At 39.3% G+C, this 12,425-nt stretch overlaps 1 protein-coding gene across 1 annotated transcript in view; it reads left to right on the top strand.

The window, feature by feature from the left end:
- Window positions 1-12,425, top strand: part of GPR158 (G protein-coupled receptor 158) — a gene marked incomplete at its 5' end in the record, with an annotated part of 208,475 nt that overhangs the window by 15,524 nt on the left and 180,526 nt on the right. The window contains one exon of the mRNA XM_009275250.1: window positions 682-787. Coding sequence (XP_009273525.1) covers window positions 682-787 — 106 coding nt within the window. The remainder of the gene's footprint in view (window positions 1-681; window positions 788-12,425) is intronic.

Below are 12,425 nucleotides of genomic sequence, written 5' to 3'. Positions count from 1 at the left end.
CTTTGTTTTGGTTTCATGACATCAGTGGCCTACTCCTGGCTCGCGTGGCCCTTCTGATGTTGTATCAGGTATTATACCAGTGCCGGCTGGCAGAGATGGGGGGAGAGAGGCTTGGGTGCCTGCTGGAGGAGAGCGCTGAGCCACAGAGGAGAGGCCTGAAGTCGCTGGAGGTAGGGGTGTCTCTGGGGAGAGTACAGAAAAAGGCTTTTGCCAGTTGTTTTGTCAAATAGCGTTCCCTGGAGCAAAGGGCAGGATGTCATCGTCACGGAGCATGGGGGGTGAGGTGTGGCGCCTGGTACTGTACTCGGGGTCAGCCAGGGAGGTTGCTGGCCTTGGAAATAGTGCGGGTCGTTAATTGTATTTATTTTAGTTCTTTGCTGCATTGTAAAATGTGAAGGGCATTAAATTGTTTGAGTGTATAACTTATTCTTACCTGCCACCTTACACTTAGTGCGTTAGATTTACCGAGCTCTTGTCGTAATACATCTCAGTAAGGTCTAACATAAGAATGTGTCTGCAATCGTGGCTTCAGGAACACAAAACAACTCTGTTTTCAGACATTTCATCAAATTCCATATTTAGAAGAAAGATGTAGTTCCGCTTTGCAGGCTACAGCATCATAAAGAAGTTTAACCTATTTCTGTAGTCGCTGTGTTCAAGGCTGTTTTTCTCTATTTTCAGAGGTGTTGTCAAAGTCGACATCAATCTGCAGAAGGTGGACATTGACCAGTGTTCGAGTGAGGGGTGGTTCTCGGGGACGCACAGGTGTCATCTCAACAGTTCCGAGGTATGTCTGTCCTTAAGGGACTGAGCTACGCTTCAATAACAGGTCTTTCAGCTATGAATAATTTTCTGTAGTATAAATGCTATCTATTTTATAGACTTTAAATGTGGTTTGTAGGCTGAAAAAGTCTTTCTGCGCAAGGCGTTACAGTATGCGAGTTTCAGGAGTGCCTGCATTTCAGGAATAGAGGCGTTAAATAAAACAGAAGCTAAGTTATTGTGCAGAAATAACTGCTATAGGGAAAAAGAATATTACCAGTGAAATGATTTTTATGAAGTTCTGCTTGCAAGTCAAACAGTTATTTTACACTCAAAATAGGCTTCTAATGTCAGTGTCACTTTTGACTGGACGGCCTTGCAAAATACAGTAGAAGTAGCTCAAATGCTAATAATAATTATTCAGAAAAACATGGGCTTTTGGTAGAATGATACAGAATAACAGGCAGAATTGGATGCTGTAAGTCTTTCTTAATAGAAATGCCAACATTTTGACAGAGCTGACTAAATGTTTCTGTTCAGCTCCTTCCTGCTTCCCCTTTCTTCTGAAGGTCTGTGTCTGGCTCTGTCTGTCAGCGTATCATAGATCGTTCAGCCTGGCCAGTCATATGTGTTCAATGAAACGTTAAAACAAAATACATTCAATGATTTTTCTTTTTATTGTGGCATATGATGTTGTTTTCAAAGGCACCCATTTGTTTTCTCTGAGAGTAGGCACCTTATGCACTTCTGTGCTTTCAGAAAGGACAATTAAAATGTAGGGCGAGTTGATGGTTGTCTACCAGAAGTCAGGACATGTTTGCCTAATTTGTTACAAAATGCCAATTTATCAAAGCCAAATCTAAATTTAGGAAAAGAGAGTTGGTTTTGATGAATACATCTACTAATGTTTTCGAGCAAGGAAAACTAAGAATTTTTGTAAACATCCTTTTTGGTATTTTTCACTTGAATTTTCTTTTTCTTAAAATAAACTTGATATGAGAAATCAAGTAGTCTTTGATAAAGACTAATTTTAAATGAAATATTTCTGCAAATAAAAAAAAAAGAATTCTTTTTTTGTCAAATACTTTTTGACTTCTGAATTCAAGGGAACACTTTTTAAATCTCATGTTTCTTCCTAGAAGAAAATACTGTTTCCCATGAGATCCGGTAAAACTTGTTTTTTAATATATGCTATTTATCCTGAATGTGATTATACATTTTGGCAAGTGCTCCTCCTTTTCCTAGTGTCTTATGAGCAAAATTGTCAGCAGAGGGGTGGGATTGTAAGTTGCATCTCTTCCTGCAACCAAGAAGAAAAGGAAAAAAACCCCAAACCTATGAGAAGACTAAGAAAAACTAAGGCAAAAGTAAAATAGAGAAAATGAAGAAAGGTCAATGGTGGGCTTTAACGCACCTTTAGTCTTGTTCAAAGCCCATTGTTTGCTGTAATGGGCTCTGAATCACGCTCTGTACTCTTAATATATAGCAAAACAGAATCTGAGTCAAACTGAACTGAATATAATTCCACAATTACACTTCCCTTCCAAATCTAAGTCCTTAAGAGTGTGTCCTGGAGAGAACACACAAAAAGCTACTCTCTCTGGAAGAATTTGTTGGAGAAGGGGGGGAAATAAAAGTTTTGGGTTTTTTTCCACTCTTCACAATTCATTTTCATGGGCGTAAAAAGTAGTTTTTATTTCTCTGTAGAATTCACTCTGATTATGAAAAGGGGTTTTCTTAATGAATATGACATTCAGTAAGATCTACCTTCCATTTTATTATTGCACATGAGGCAAGCAGAGTGTCATTTAGAAAACTGAGTGCAGAATGAAATTCTGCATGAAAGACAACCTTAGGGGTTACAGAAAGGTGTTTTTTTTTTTTTATGACTTACAAAAAACATTTTAATTCCAGTCTTAGTATCTCAGTGGGCAAGCTGGAAATCTCACCTCTATGATTTGGTCTCTTACTGTGCATGAGAAACTGAGGTGACTGTCATGGACCATTGATGCAGAGATGGTGTCTCCACCAGCTTTGAGCCAGGACTGGGTTCTTAGCATTCTGGGCTTCACGCTCCTGCTGAGAGGGTGGTGGGTGTTTCCTATCTGCTGAAGGAAAGAATAACATTTCTTTTACTTAAAATGTACATTACAGATCAGTTTTTCATGTTGGGATTCTGGGCTGTGTTGTTGTAAAGCTGGCTGTGCTCAAGTAAGTTTCTTTGCAGAGCTTTTTTTTTACCAGACTCACTCACACTGTTTCTACTTCTTTTTTTTTTTTTTTCCCCTGTCCCTGTTTATTCTGCATAGTGTTTTCCTTGTTCTTCAGAGCTAACAAAGACTGCTCTACATAGTTTACAATCTTTTTTTTTCATACAGCACTTCTGCTACTGTTGAGTCCAACCTGATATATCAGTATAAAACCAGAGCTGCTTTGTGCTGTTTTGACAATAGGAAGCACTACATTTGCTGATGTTACAAAGGATGGGTTTTTTTTCATGCTGGACAGTTGCATGTTTTTGTTTTAGTAAGCCTACTGCGATGCTGTAGTCCATAAGTGAGTTCCTGTGATGCAAAAAGGAATTAAAATATACATTCTAGGCCAGAAGTTCTTTAATGAGTGATGCTGTATATGTGAGTGGCTCATGTTCAGACCTTAAGGTGTTAATAACATGGGTAAGGAGATGAATGCCACTTCATGAATGACTTTTCAACTTGTATGTAGAGCAAAAACCTGCCAGCTGTTCTTCCTTCTCCATGACACTTACTAGAGTGTTAAATGAACAAGGCTCTCATGGCTAAGAGAAGGATATATAGGTGATACAAACCTCCCCCAAAATGGAACTTGCCGTCAGGGAGTGCCTTTCCTTATTGTGCCTGAAGAGGATGAGACTCCTTGCTTAGTAACAGTGACCCTGGGGATGGGGAGTTGCTGGGAACAATCTATAGAGAAGCTTTCTCTCCTTTTACCCTGTGGTCACCACTTTAGGAGAGTTCAGTCTGATGGGGACTTCTTTCTTTACAAGCAGGTCCCATATGCTGCTTTTCACCCTTTGTTTCATTGGAATCTACCCTGTGGAATAAGGGTAAATTACATAGTTGTGCAACAATGCTTCCCACACAGTTTGCCTTATAAATGCTAATGAAATGGTATTCCCCAATCCTCTCTTATCTTCTTCGAGGCAGATACAGAAATACCTGATGCTGGAATGCTCTGTCCCAGATTACAAAGTCTGTCTCCAGCAGAGTAAGGAAGAGAACAGAGATCTCTGGATTTCCAGTTCTGCTTAAGTTAGACCCTCCTTCCTCTTTTTAGTTTTGTTAGGTGACTTGAGTATTTAGTGCAGCATAGCCTTTCCGCAGACCGTTTGGTAAGCCTTTGCCATAGTGAATTTCTGATTTGGCTCTGAAAGTCTGTTTACTGCGTAGCCCATACTATGTGGCTGGGCTACCAGTGTCATTAAATCTAAGGCATAAAGCTCAGTATTTCAGAGATACAACTCCCCTCTTTCCTAACACTATGAAAATATAGCAAGTGAAGGGGAAGGGAGTGACTTAGGGAATGGACAGGAGGAGAAAAAACAGCTTATGGGTTACTAAAATGTTTCTTTACTTTGTCTTCTATTTCAATTAATTTTATAGTGGCTAAAATCTGCTAGATACATCGCAGACAAATTTTCCTACTTTCTGTGCTGTCCTGAAGTGTTTCTCTTCTAAATAAAAATCAATTGAAAGGAGGGAGATGGAGGTGCATTACAGTGAATGTAAACATATGGTAAAACAGTGGTCTGTGTGTGCTAGACAGAAAAAGGGAAGGAATGGATGGGACCCAACTCCTACCAGAAAATAAAGAGATTGTTGTTGAAAGTACTGTATTGCCTTCACATGCTCTGGCACAAAATGACTAGGAGATGATGCTAACCATGACATTGGGATTTGGCTTTGGAAGGTCATCAAGAGTAACCTGACTATGTGATGAAATAGTTGTAGTGCTAGTCCTTGCTTGAAAGAAAAATAGTGTGTGGTTGGGGAATTAAAGAGTATTACGACTCAAATACACAAAATGCTTAGACATACTATTCCTCCTTTAACTGCCATCTGTCCTTAGATTTAGGTGTTCTTCAGGAGGACGGATTGGTGACTCTTAAATATCTTGCTTTATGTATGGTGCCCTCAAATTGAATACAAAACAAAAGCAAGCACTGGGAACTTTAGATTCCCCATTTCTAAATTGACTACCTAAATTCCTAATATATAGTCATATTTTTTCCTGATTTGTTCTCTTTTGTGCACAGGACCCATATATCCCTGATTTCATAGCAGCCTAGGTGAACTGGGAGAACAAGAGTGCCCTTCTTCAACCTCAGGATGACTGGAAACTGCCCAGTCTAATTAGGCAGGAAGTTAAGTGAGACTTTACATAGTAAAGCTGAACTGCAGCAGTAGCTAAAGTCTATTTCAGTTGTGATTTTTTTTCTCTTTTTTTAATTGTATCAGCCCAAAAGAGGCTGATGGCCAGGTGTTCTTTTCTTGACCTCAGGGAAGAATGGGCAACTCACAGTGAAGCACAGAGAGCTACATTCTCCTTCCTGCCCTCTTCCTTGACACCCAAATAGGGAACAGTTTCCCCGAAAAAATACATGGGCAAGAGATTTGGATTCTGTGGGGCTGCAACAGATGAGGCGGGTAATATCTGCAGGGTTAGAAATAATTAAAATGAATTGGGCAGAGAACAAAATGATGCAGATAATTCTGAAATTAACAAACATAGAAAAAATATAGTTACCCAATAACAAATCCAAAGTAATTTCATTGTACAGGCAAGGCTGGTTATGGGGGTAAGAAAACATGCATTTTTACCCTGTTTGAAACCTTTGAAGATTTTTCTTTTAATATATTAGATTCCTTCCCCATATGTGCTGGCAGCAGCTGCTGGCACTTCTAGTGACAACTTTAGAGTCCTTGTTGAGACACCAACAATAAAATCAAGGCTGAGGAGTGTCTGAAGAAATCAGCTGGCGTAGCCCATTGAGCTCGGACGAATGCTTCTAACCAGCAGCATCAGTCTGTGAAAAACAGCAGCGGACTCCACGCTGTTCCCCCATCCTTAATGAGACTGCCAACAGCTTGCAATACGAGGCAGGCTCAGCTGACATCCCTTTGGGTTTCAGCAGTATTCCACAAATGACAGCATGCAAAAATATCTAGAGGGAATGAGAGAGGCAGAGTAAACAAAAAAGCTGCATTGCTGTCTGTATATAGTGTGTGTATATCTGTTTGTAGAAAGATGCATAGGCCTACTGTGTGTGTATTTATTCTGCACAAACACAAAACCAATTGAGAAAGGAAAACAAATGAACAGTACAGCCAAAATCTTTTTTCTATTGTTTAGAAAAACATTTGGGACCATCATATTTTATTATACTGTTCGTAGTGTTGCAGACAACCAACTGAAAAGGGGGGAGGCAAGGGCTGATTAAAAAAAAAATTGTAACGGGGACTGAGTTGGGAGAGAGGAAGAAAAACGGTGCTTTCCAGGTTTTTCAGACAGATCCTTTCCAGTGCCCTTGTCAAACTGGGAAGAGGCTATTAATGCACATACTCTGTGGGATGGGAAGCATGACAAGAGATTAGCATCCAAAGTCATAACCTAGTGGGTCATATCCAGTATCATTAGTTTTGCTTATTACTTCCATGTGTTTTCTGTCCTGTCCATTAGGAAAAATGCAGTCAGAATGAGAAAAATTTGAAAAGAAAGCTGTTTGGTGATTCAGTCTGAGTGAACAGGATTTATGGAATATAGTTCTAATTTGGAAATAATCAGCATCCTTGGAGCTACAGATTGCATCCAAGATAGGGCAAGAGAAGTAGCTAAACCAGGGTAGAGAGCGTATGTCAGGATATATTTCTTCTAAGAAGAAAACAAGATCTTTAGTGGTAGAATACAAATACTAAATGCTATATCAAATCTGGGCTAAAGGGACCATCTAAGACAGAAACGGGAGCGACTTGGTTTGGTACACAGATAAAACAGCCAGCACTTCTTGGATCCAAAACCAGAAAGGCGTATCTGTTCTCTCAAACTGATCGCTGCTCACACAACCCGGTGTACATGAAGAGCATGCAGTAGACACAAAGAACATTTCAAATGCTATTTTAAAAATAACTTTGCATCATCTGCATTCATGGTAAAAGTCCCTTTATGACAGTATACCAGATCTAATCTGGCACTCCCTCAGACACGATTACATAAAATAAGGTGGAGGTTTGTCAGAGCTTTCAGTGGTAAACAAGGTGCTATGAAAACCAACTTTCAGTTTAAGGAAGAGCCAGGTTGCTTAGCTACAGCATCTTTGCCTTTTTAGAAAAAAATTTAGATGACTGTTTTGCAGGAGCTAATCTTGGTTATCAATGTTTTCTTCAAAAGAAGCAAACCTTTGCAACAATTCCTTCCATCCTAGTTAGCAGTGTTAACTTGAGCATTTAAATTCATCTGGGTCAGTTCTATTTGCTGCTGTTTTCCTTCCCCCAGAGTTAAAAGTGAAAAGCAGTAGATGATTGGTTGAATGATGCTGTCTGACAAAAATGAAAATAGCATGGAGATATTTGGTTTGTCTTGCAGTTGACAGGCGCTGATAGCATTGCATCAATTACCAGTTCTTTCAGATCTTTCGCTGCCGGACAGAACATCCTATTAGGCAATGCCCGTTAGCTGAACTGGTGGTTCTCCCCATCGTGTTTGGGAAGGAAAGAGGCGAGGCCCAGAAGTTTAGTTAGCTGGGGGGACAGGGACAAAATGTGCCTGGTGGGAGCAAAGGGGAAGTCGCAGAGAGGGGGATGGGCGTAGGGAAGAGCTCTTCCCTGGAGAGAGACTGAGAAACTGACTGACTGTGGCAAGAGACAGAAGATCAGGGTCTATTGGGAGCCACAGAAAACCTTGCAGCAAAGAGCCTGAGGACTGTAGCCAGGCTGGACCGTTCTCCTTTGGCAGGCTGGCTGTGAGTTACCTTTCCCAGATGTGAAGTGGCAGTAGCTGTATCAGATCTAGGCATAAAGAGAGCACAGCTTCATTCAGGGCTCTCATTTATTATCACTACATTCAGCGGACTGTACAGTATCTGAAAAATGTCTCTAGTAGCATTAAGCGCAATTAGATAAATGTACAGCATTTTGGTATCAAAGCATCTGGTCCATCCTGTGTGAGATTTGATATGCTTATCTTGGAAGATACGCAAGTACTCCCATATCTTGTGAGATAATATAGACTAGTACCCCCATCTTACAGCTGGGACACAAAGGCAAAATGATTATCTCTAAACTGATAGACACCCCGACTCTAACTGAGGTGTGATCTCCAGGCGTGCAAATTACCCTCTTCACAGTTTGGTTTCTGCAGAAAGTTACGCCGAGCATGTGAGCTGAAAGGGAGTCCTGATGTGCTCCAGCCAGGGCCCAGGCTGGATCATCTTCAGAGTGGGATTTTGGGGTGCATTACAGCATGCACCCACCCCATGCTTCAGATACTTCCAGGAAGAGTTAAGTATCCTGACATATTTTTGAAACCTGTGTCTGACCAGCTTTGTAGTTTTCTTAGTGATCTTGATTTGTGATAGCATTCTGGTAAAAAATGAAGCCACCCAACCTCCTCTTAGCTAAACACGCTGTTGCTGCACTTGCTGTCATTGCAAAGGACACCAGCTTCCTCTGAACTGTGCAAACTCTGTTCCTGACTTGCATACTTAGCTATTTGCTTACTCAGGCAATATTCTGCAGAGGGTTTTTTGGTTGTTAAAATATGAAAATCCTGCTCGTGCACGTATTCTACAGTTAATTATTTTTGTTGAAAAAGCATGGACTTGAGAAACAGTAAACTAATGGAAAAAACTCGTCTGCCTTATTTTAAAAAAGCATTTATTAAATGTAGCAACTGTCTCTCCTGCTTTTTTTATCCTTCATGATACCTACACAAGAGACAAGTTTAATTTAGCCTTGAGAAGAAAGTTCATTCCTCTTTTTCTATAACAAATTAAAATTAGATTGAAAACATATTAAAGATCCCAAGATGAAAAACTAGAGAGAATAGCTGCTGAATCTTCATATTCAAAGCGATGTGCTGAGCCATAGTAATAGCCTTAATGGAAACAAACTAATTTAATTTTATTTTTGGAGTACAATTTTATAGCACTAGACATTCAAATACCGTAATTTTTGTTGGTGACTTCTGGTAGGAAGTGAATGTGTTTTTGCAAATGAAAAAGAACTGCTTTTGGTTTACCTATGCTTTTGTTTAGATCCCAGTAATTCATATGATTTGTTCTTCTAGTTTGTATTTGCCAGTACCGTAAACTGATGGCTATCAGGTCATCCATTCTCTGAGCAGGGACCAGTCTCCTAGAAATTCCTCAGTCTTTACTAACCTACGTAATACCTTCTTTTGTGTTTCTTCATTGCTTTGTCACTCTGTGCTGTTTTAGATCATGAATATATTAAGCACCAGTACTAACATGGGAATGCAGAACATTCGATTTTTAATCTTTATCTTTTTGAATATTTCTTCTTTTCTTTTTTATGTTTTTGCTAGTTTATAAGCCATTACTGAGCTTCATCGTATTACTGCTTTTCTTTCTCATTCATCTCCTTTAAGGGTTTTACTCTACTTTCTGTCAGTGTGTAAGTAGTGAAAGAAAAAGTACTTCTCCCCAACACCTTATGCATGTAAACTTCTTCAAATAAAGAAGATATTTACTGTCTTTGATTCCTCCTTTAATTGGAAGAGATGGTGAGGAAAAGTAGATATTACTGTAGAGACAAATAAGACAATTTTATATTTGTAATACTGCAGTTTTCTTCTTGCAGCAGGATCAGAATTCCTCTGCAGTTAAATTTAGTCCCTAGATTTGCCAAAACTATTGTTTGCAGGGCAATCGGTTTCCATTTATTGGCATAAAATAGATAGTAGGATTTGCTTACTGAGCTCTGCTCTTTCTGTCAGAATATAGTAGCTACTGTTTTTACACGACCAATTCCATCTAATCATTCTGTTAATTTTTTCATCTTTCTGATATGGTTGGCTAGGGAAAAAAATATTCATGGAGTGGTATAACTATGCATTCTAATTTAGGCAAAGTGAGTCCTGTAACTTTCATCTAAAACGGTTATTGTCTTACTCTTACATTTGAAAATCAAGCTAACTGGATTGACCTGACCTGAGAAACAAACTGAGCTTTCTCTGTAGCTGATAAATTGAGTTTTTGCAACCCTCAAATATTTTTGTGTTTATGTTTTTATATATACATTTATTTAGAGCTAATCCATGTAAGTGCATGCGTATGTATGAACATTATATAAATGCACACGCATGCATGCCTATATATACATATATAGGGAACCGTGAATGACTTGGTTGTTTGCACGTAGGCATTCTGCTAGAACTGTTCTGTGATGAGATGTTACAGAGGCTGGGGAGATACTGGTCCTTGCCTTGCACCTAACCCCATGCATTAGTACAGGCTGTGGGGATGAGCGGCTGCAAAGCAGCTTTGCAGAAAAGGCTCGGTGGGTCCTGGTGGACATCAAGTTGACCATGAGCCAGCAATGTGCCCCTGCGGCAAAGAAGGCCAACTGTATCCTGGGCTGTGTTAGGCAGAGCATTGCCAGCTGGTCGAGGGAGATGATCTTTCCTCTTTACCCACCCTGGTGAGGCAGCATCTGGAGGGCGGTGTCCAGTTCTGGGCTCCCCAGTTCAAGAGACACGGATGTACTGGAGTGAGTCCAGTGAACGGCCACCAGAATGATTAAGGTTTTGGAGCACTTGTTGAACAAGGAGAGGCTGAGCAAGCTGGGGCTGTTCAGCCTGGAGAAGAGAAGGTTTGGGGGATTTTATCTGCGTGTGTAAATACCTGATGGAAAGGTGTAAAGGAGACAGAGCCAGACTCTCCTCAGGGGTAGTCAGTGACGGGACAAGAGGCAATGGGCACAAACTGAAACAGAAAAAGAAAACTTGTGGTTTTTTTTTTTTACACTGTGAGGGTAGTCAGACGCTAGAACAGGTTGCCCAGAGATATGGTGGAGTCTCCACTGTTGGAGGTATTCAGAACCTGAATGGACGTGGCCCTTGGCAAACTGTTCTAGCTGAGCCTGCTCTGAGCAGGGGTTGGGACTGGATAATCTCCAGAGGTGCCTTCCAGCCTCAGCTGCTGTGTGATTCTGTGGTCAGCTCTTCTTTCATCTTTCACACGATTCATTTTGCCTGTCTGATTTATATCTGGAGAATATGGTATCCCTTTTGAGCTTTGTGTTTCCACACTGTTTTATTCACACTTATATCAAGACTCTCTTTCATTGCCAACTGCTTTTGCTCACCGGTTGTTTCTTTTAAACTTCTCATAAGTGTGTGAAGATGTTCATGTGAGTTTTTTGAGTAATCATTTACTTCTGATACTTTTTCTATAACGAATTCAACACTTCTTTCTCCTACTACAGTAGAAGAAATGGTGTAAGTATATTCAGATTCTTATTTTTTAGTTAATAGCTGCAAGCATATCTACTTATTTACTTTCAGAACTTCAAAAGCTGATTTAGTAGAGATAACACTAAGATTTTGAATGATGATACTGGCTTGCTGCTTAGGCTAGGGTTTAAATCTTTTTATCCCTTCATATATATTATCTAAGTATCTAATGGTTAAAGCTTTAAAAGGGGGGAAGATCTGTAATATAGATATGGTAATGGGATTTATTTGGATAACATACGCTGCGTTATAAAATGAGTTTTCTAAACAGAGTAAATTAGTCTACAATGTATAGGATACTAGAGATAGAGGAGAATTGCTAGGGCTATTCAGTAAATTGTTATTATGACGTTTTGATACTTGTTTTCATCCTGAAATGGAATGAAACCAAGACCAGCAGTGCATTTTCCTGAATTAACATTTTAAAAAAGTATTAATTTGGAAATATGAAAATAAGTATTTCAGGGAGCTGCTCTAGGAAATTGAATAATTTGAAAGACTGATAAAAATTGATTAAAAATGTGCATTAGTTTTAATTCTTTCTTATGAGGAAAAAATGAGAAAAAGACATTTTGAGAAAGTTCTGTTGTATGGTAATGGAAAACGGCTTGGTGATAAGATCTTGAGCAATTCTAGAAACCTGTCTACCAGTCAAAGCCCCACCAAAAACATGTCCTTTTTTCCTCTTGAAAAGTTTAGAAACTTTTGATACCATTTGTCCATTTCCATTACTAATCACATCTATCTTGTGCCATTGGATAGTCATTGTGGTTTTTAGCTCAGCCAAAACAGTTTGTCTCTCTTCCAAGAAAGGAAGTCAAATAAAGCAGCACTCCAGAACTTGTAAACTTTTACAAGACATGATAAAACATTTTCATATTCCAGTATGTACAAGACATGGCACAAATTGGTTTTAAGCATGTGAGAGAAAACATTTGCCCTGTAGAGCTTAAACTCCTGAATTCATATTGTTCCAGAGCCCTTCAAAGTGAATACTGCATTACACTAGCTGAAAGAGGCATTTCTTGGTAGTTCAATTATACAGAATTTTTATATGGATAACTAATAGGATGCTTGTTTGAAATAAATGTCTAAATAAAATGCTCCAGTCATTCTGATATGAATCTTCTGCAATATTTTTGTGAAAAATTCCA

Source organism: Aptenodytes forsteri, unplaced genomic scaffold (genome assembly GCF_000699145.1).
Source record: "Aptenodytes forsteri isolate BGI_AS27 unplaced genomic scaffold, ASM69914v1 Scaffold336, whole genome shotgun sequence".
Lineage (NCBI taxonomy): Eukaryota > Metazoa > Chordata > Aves > Sphenisciformes > Spheniscidae > Aptenodytes > Aptenodytes forsteri.
The sequence above is the reverse complement of the archived record's forward strand: the minus strand, read 5'-3'. Positions and strand labels throughout refer to the sequence as shown.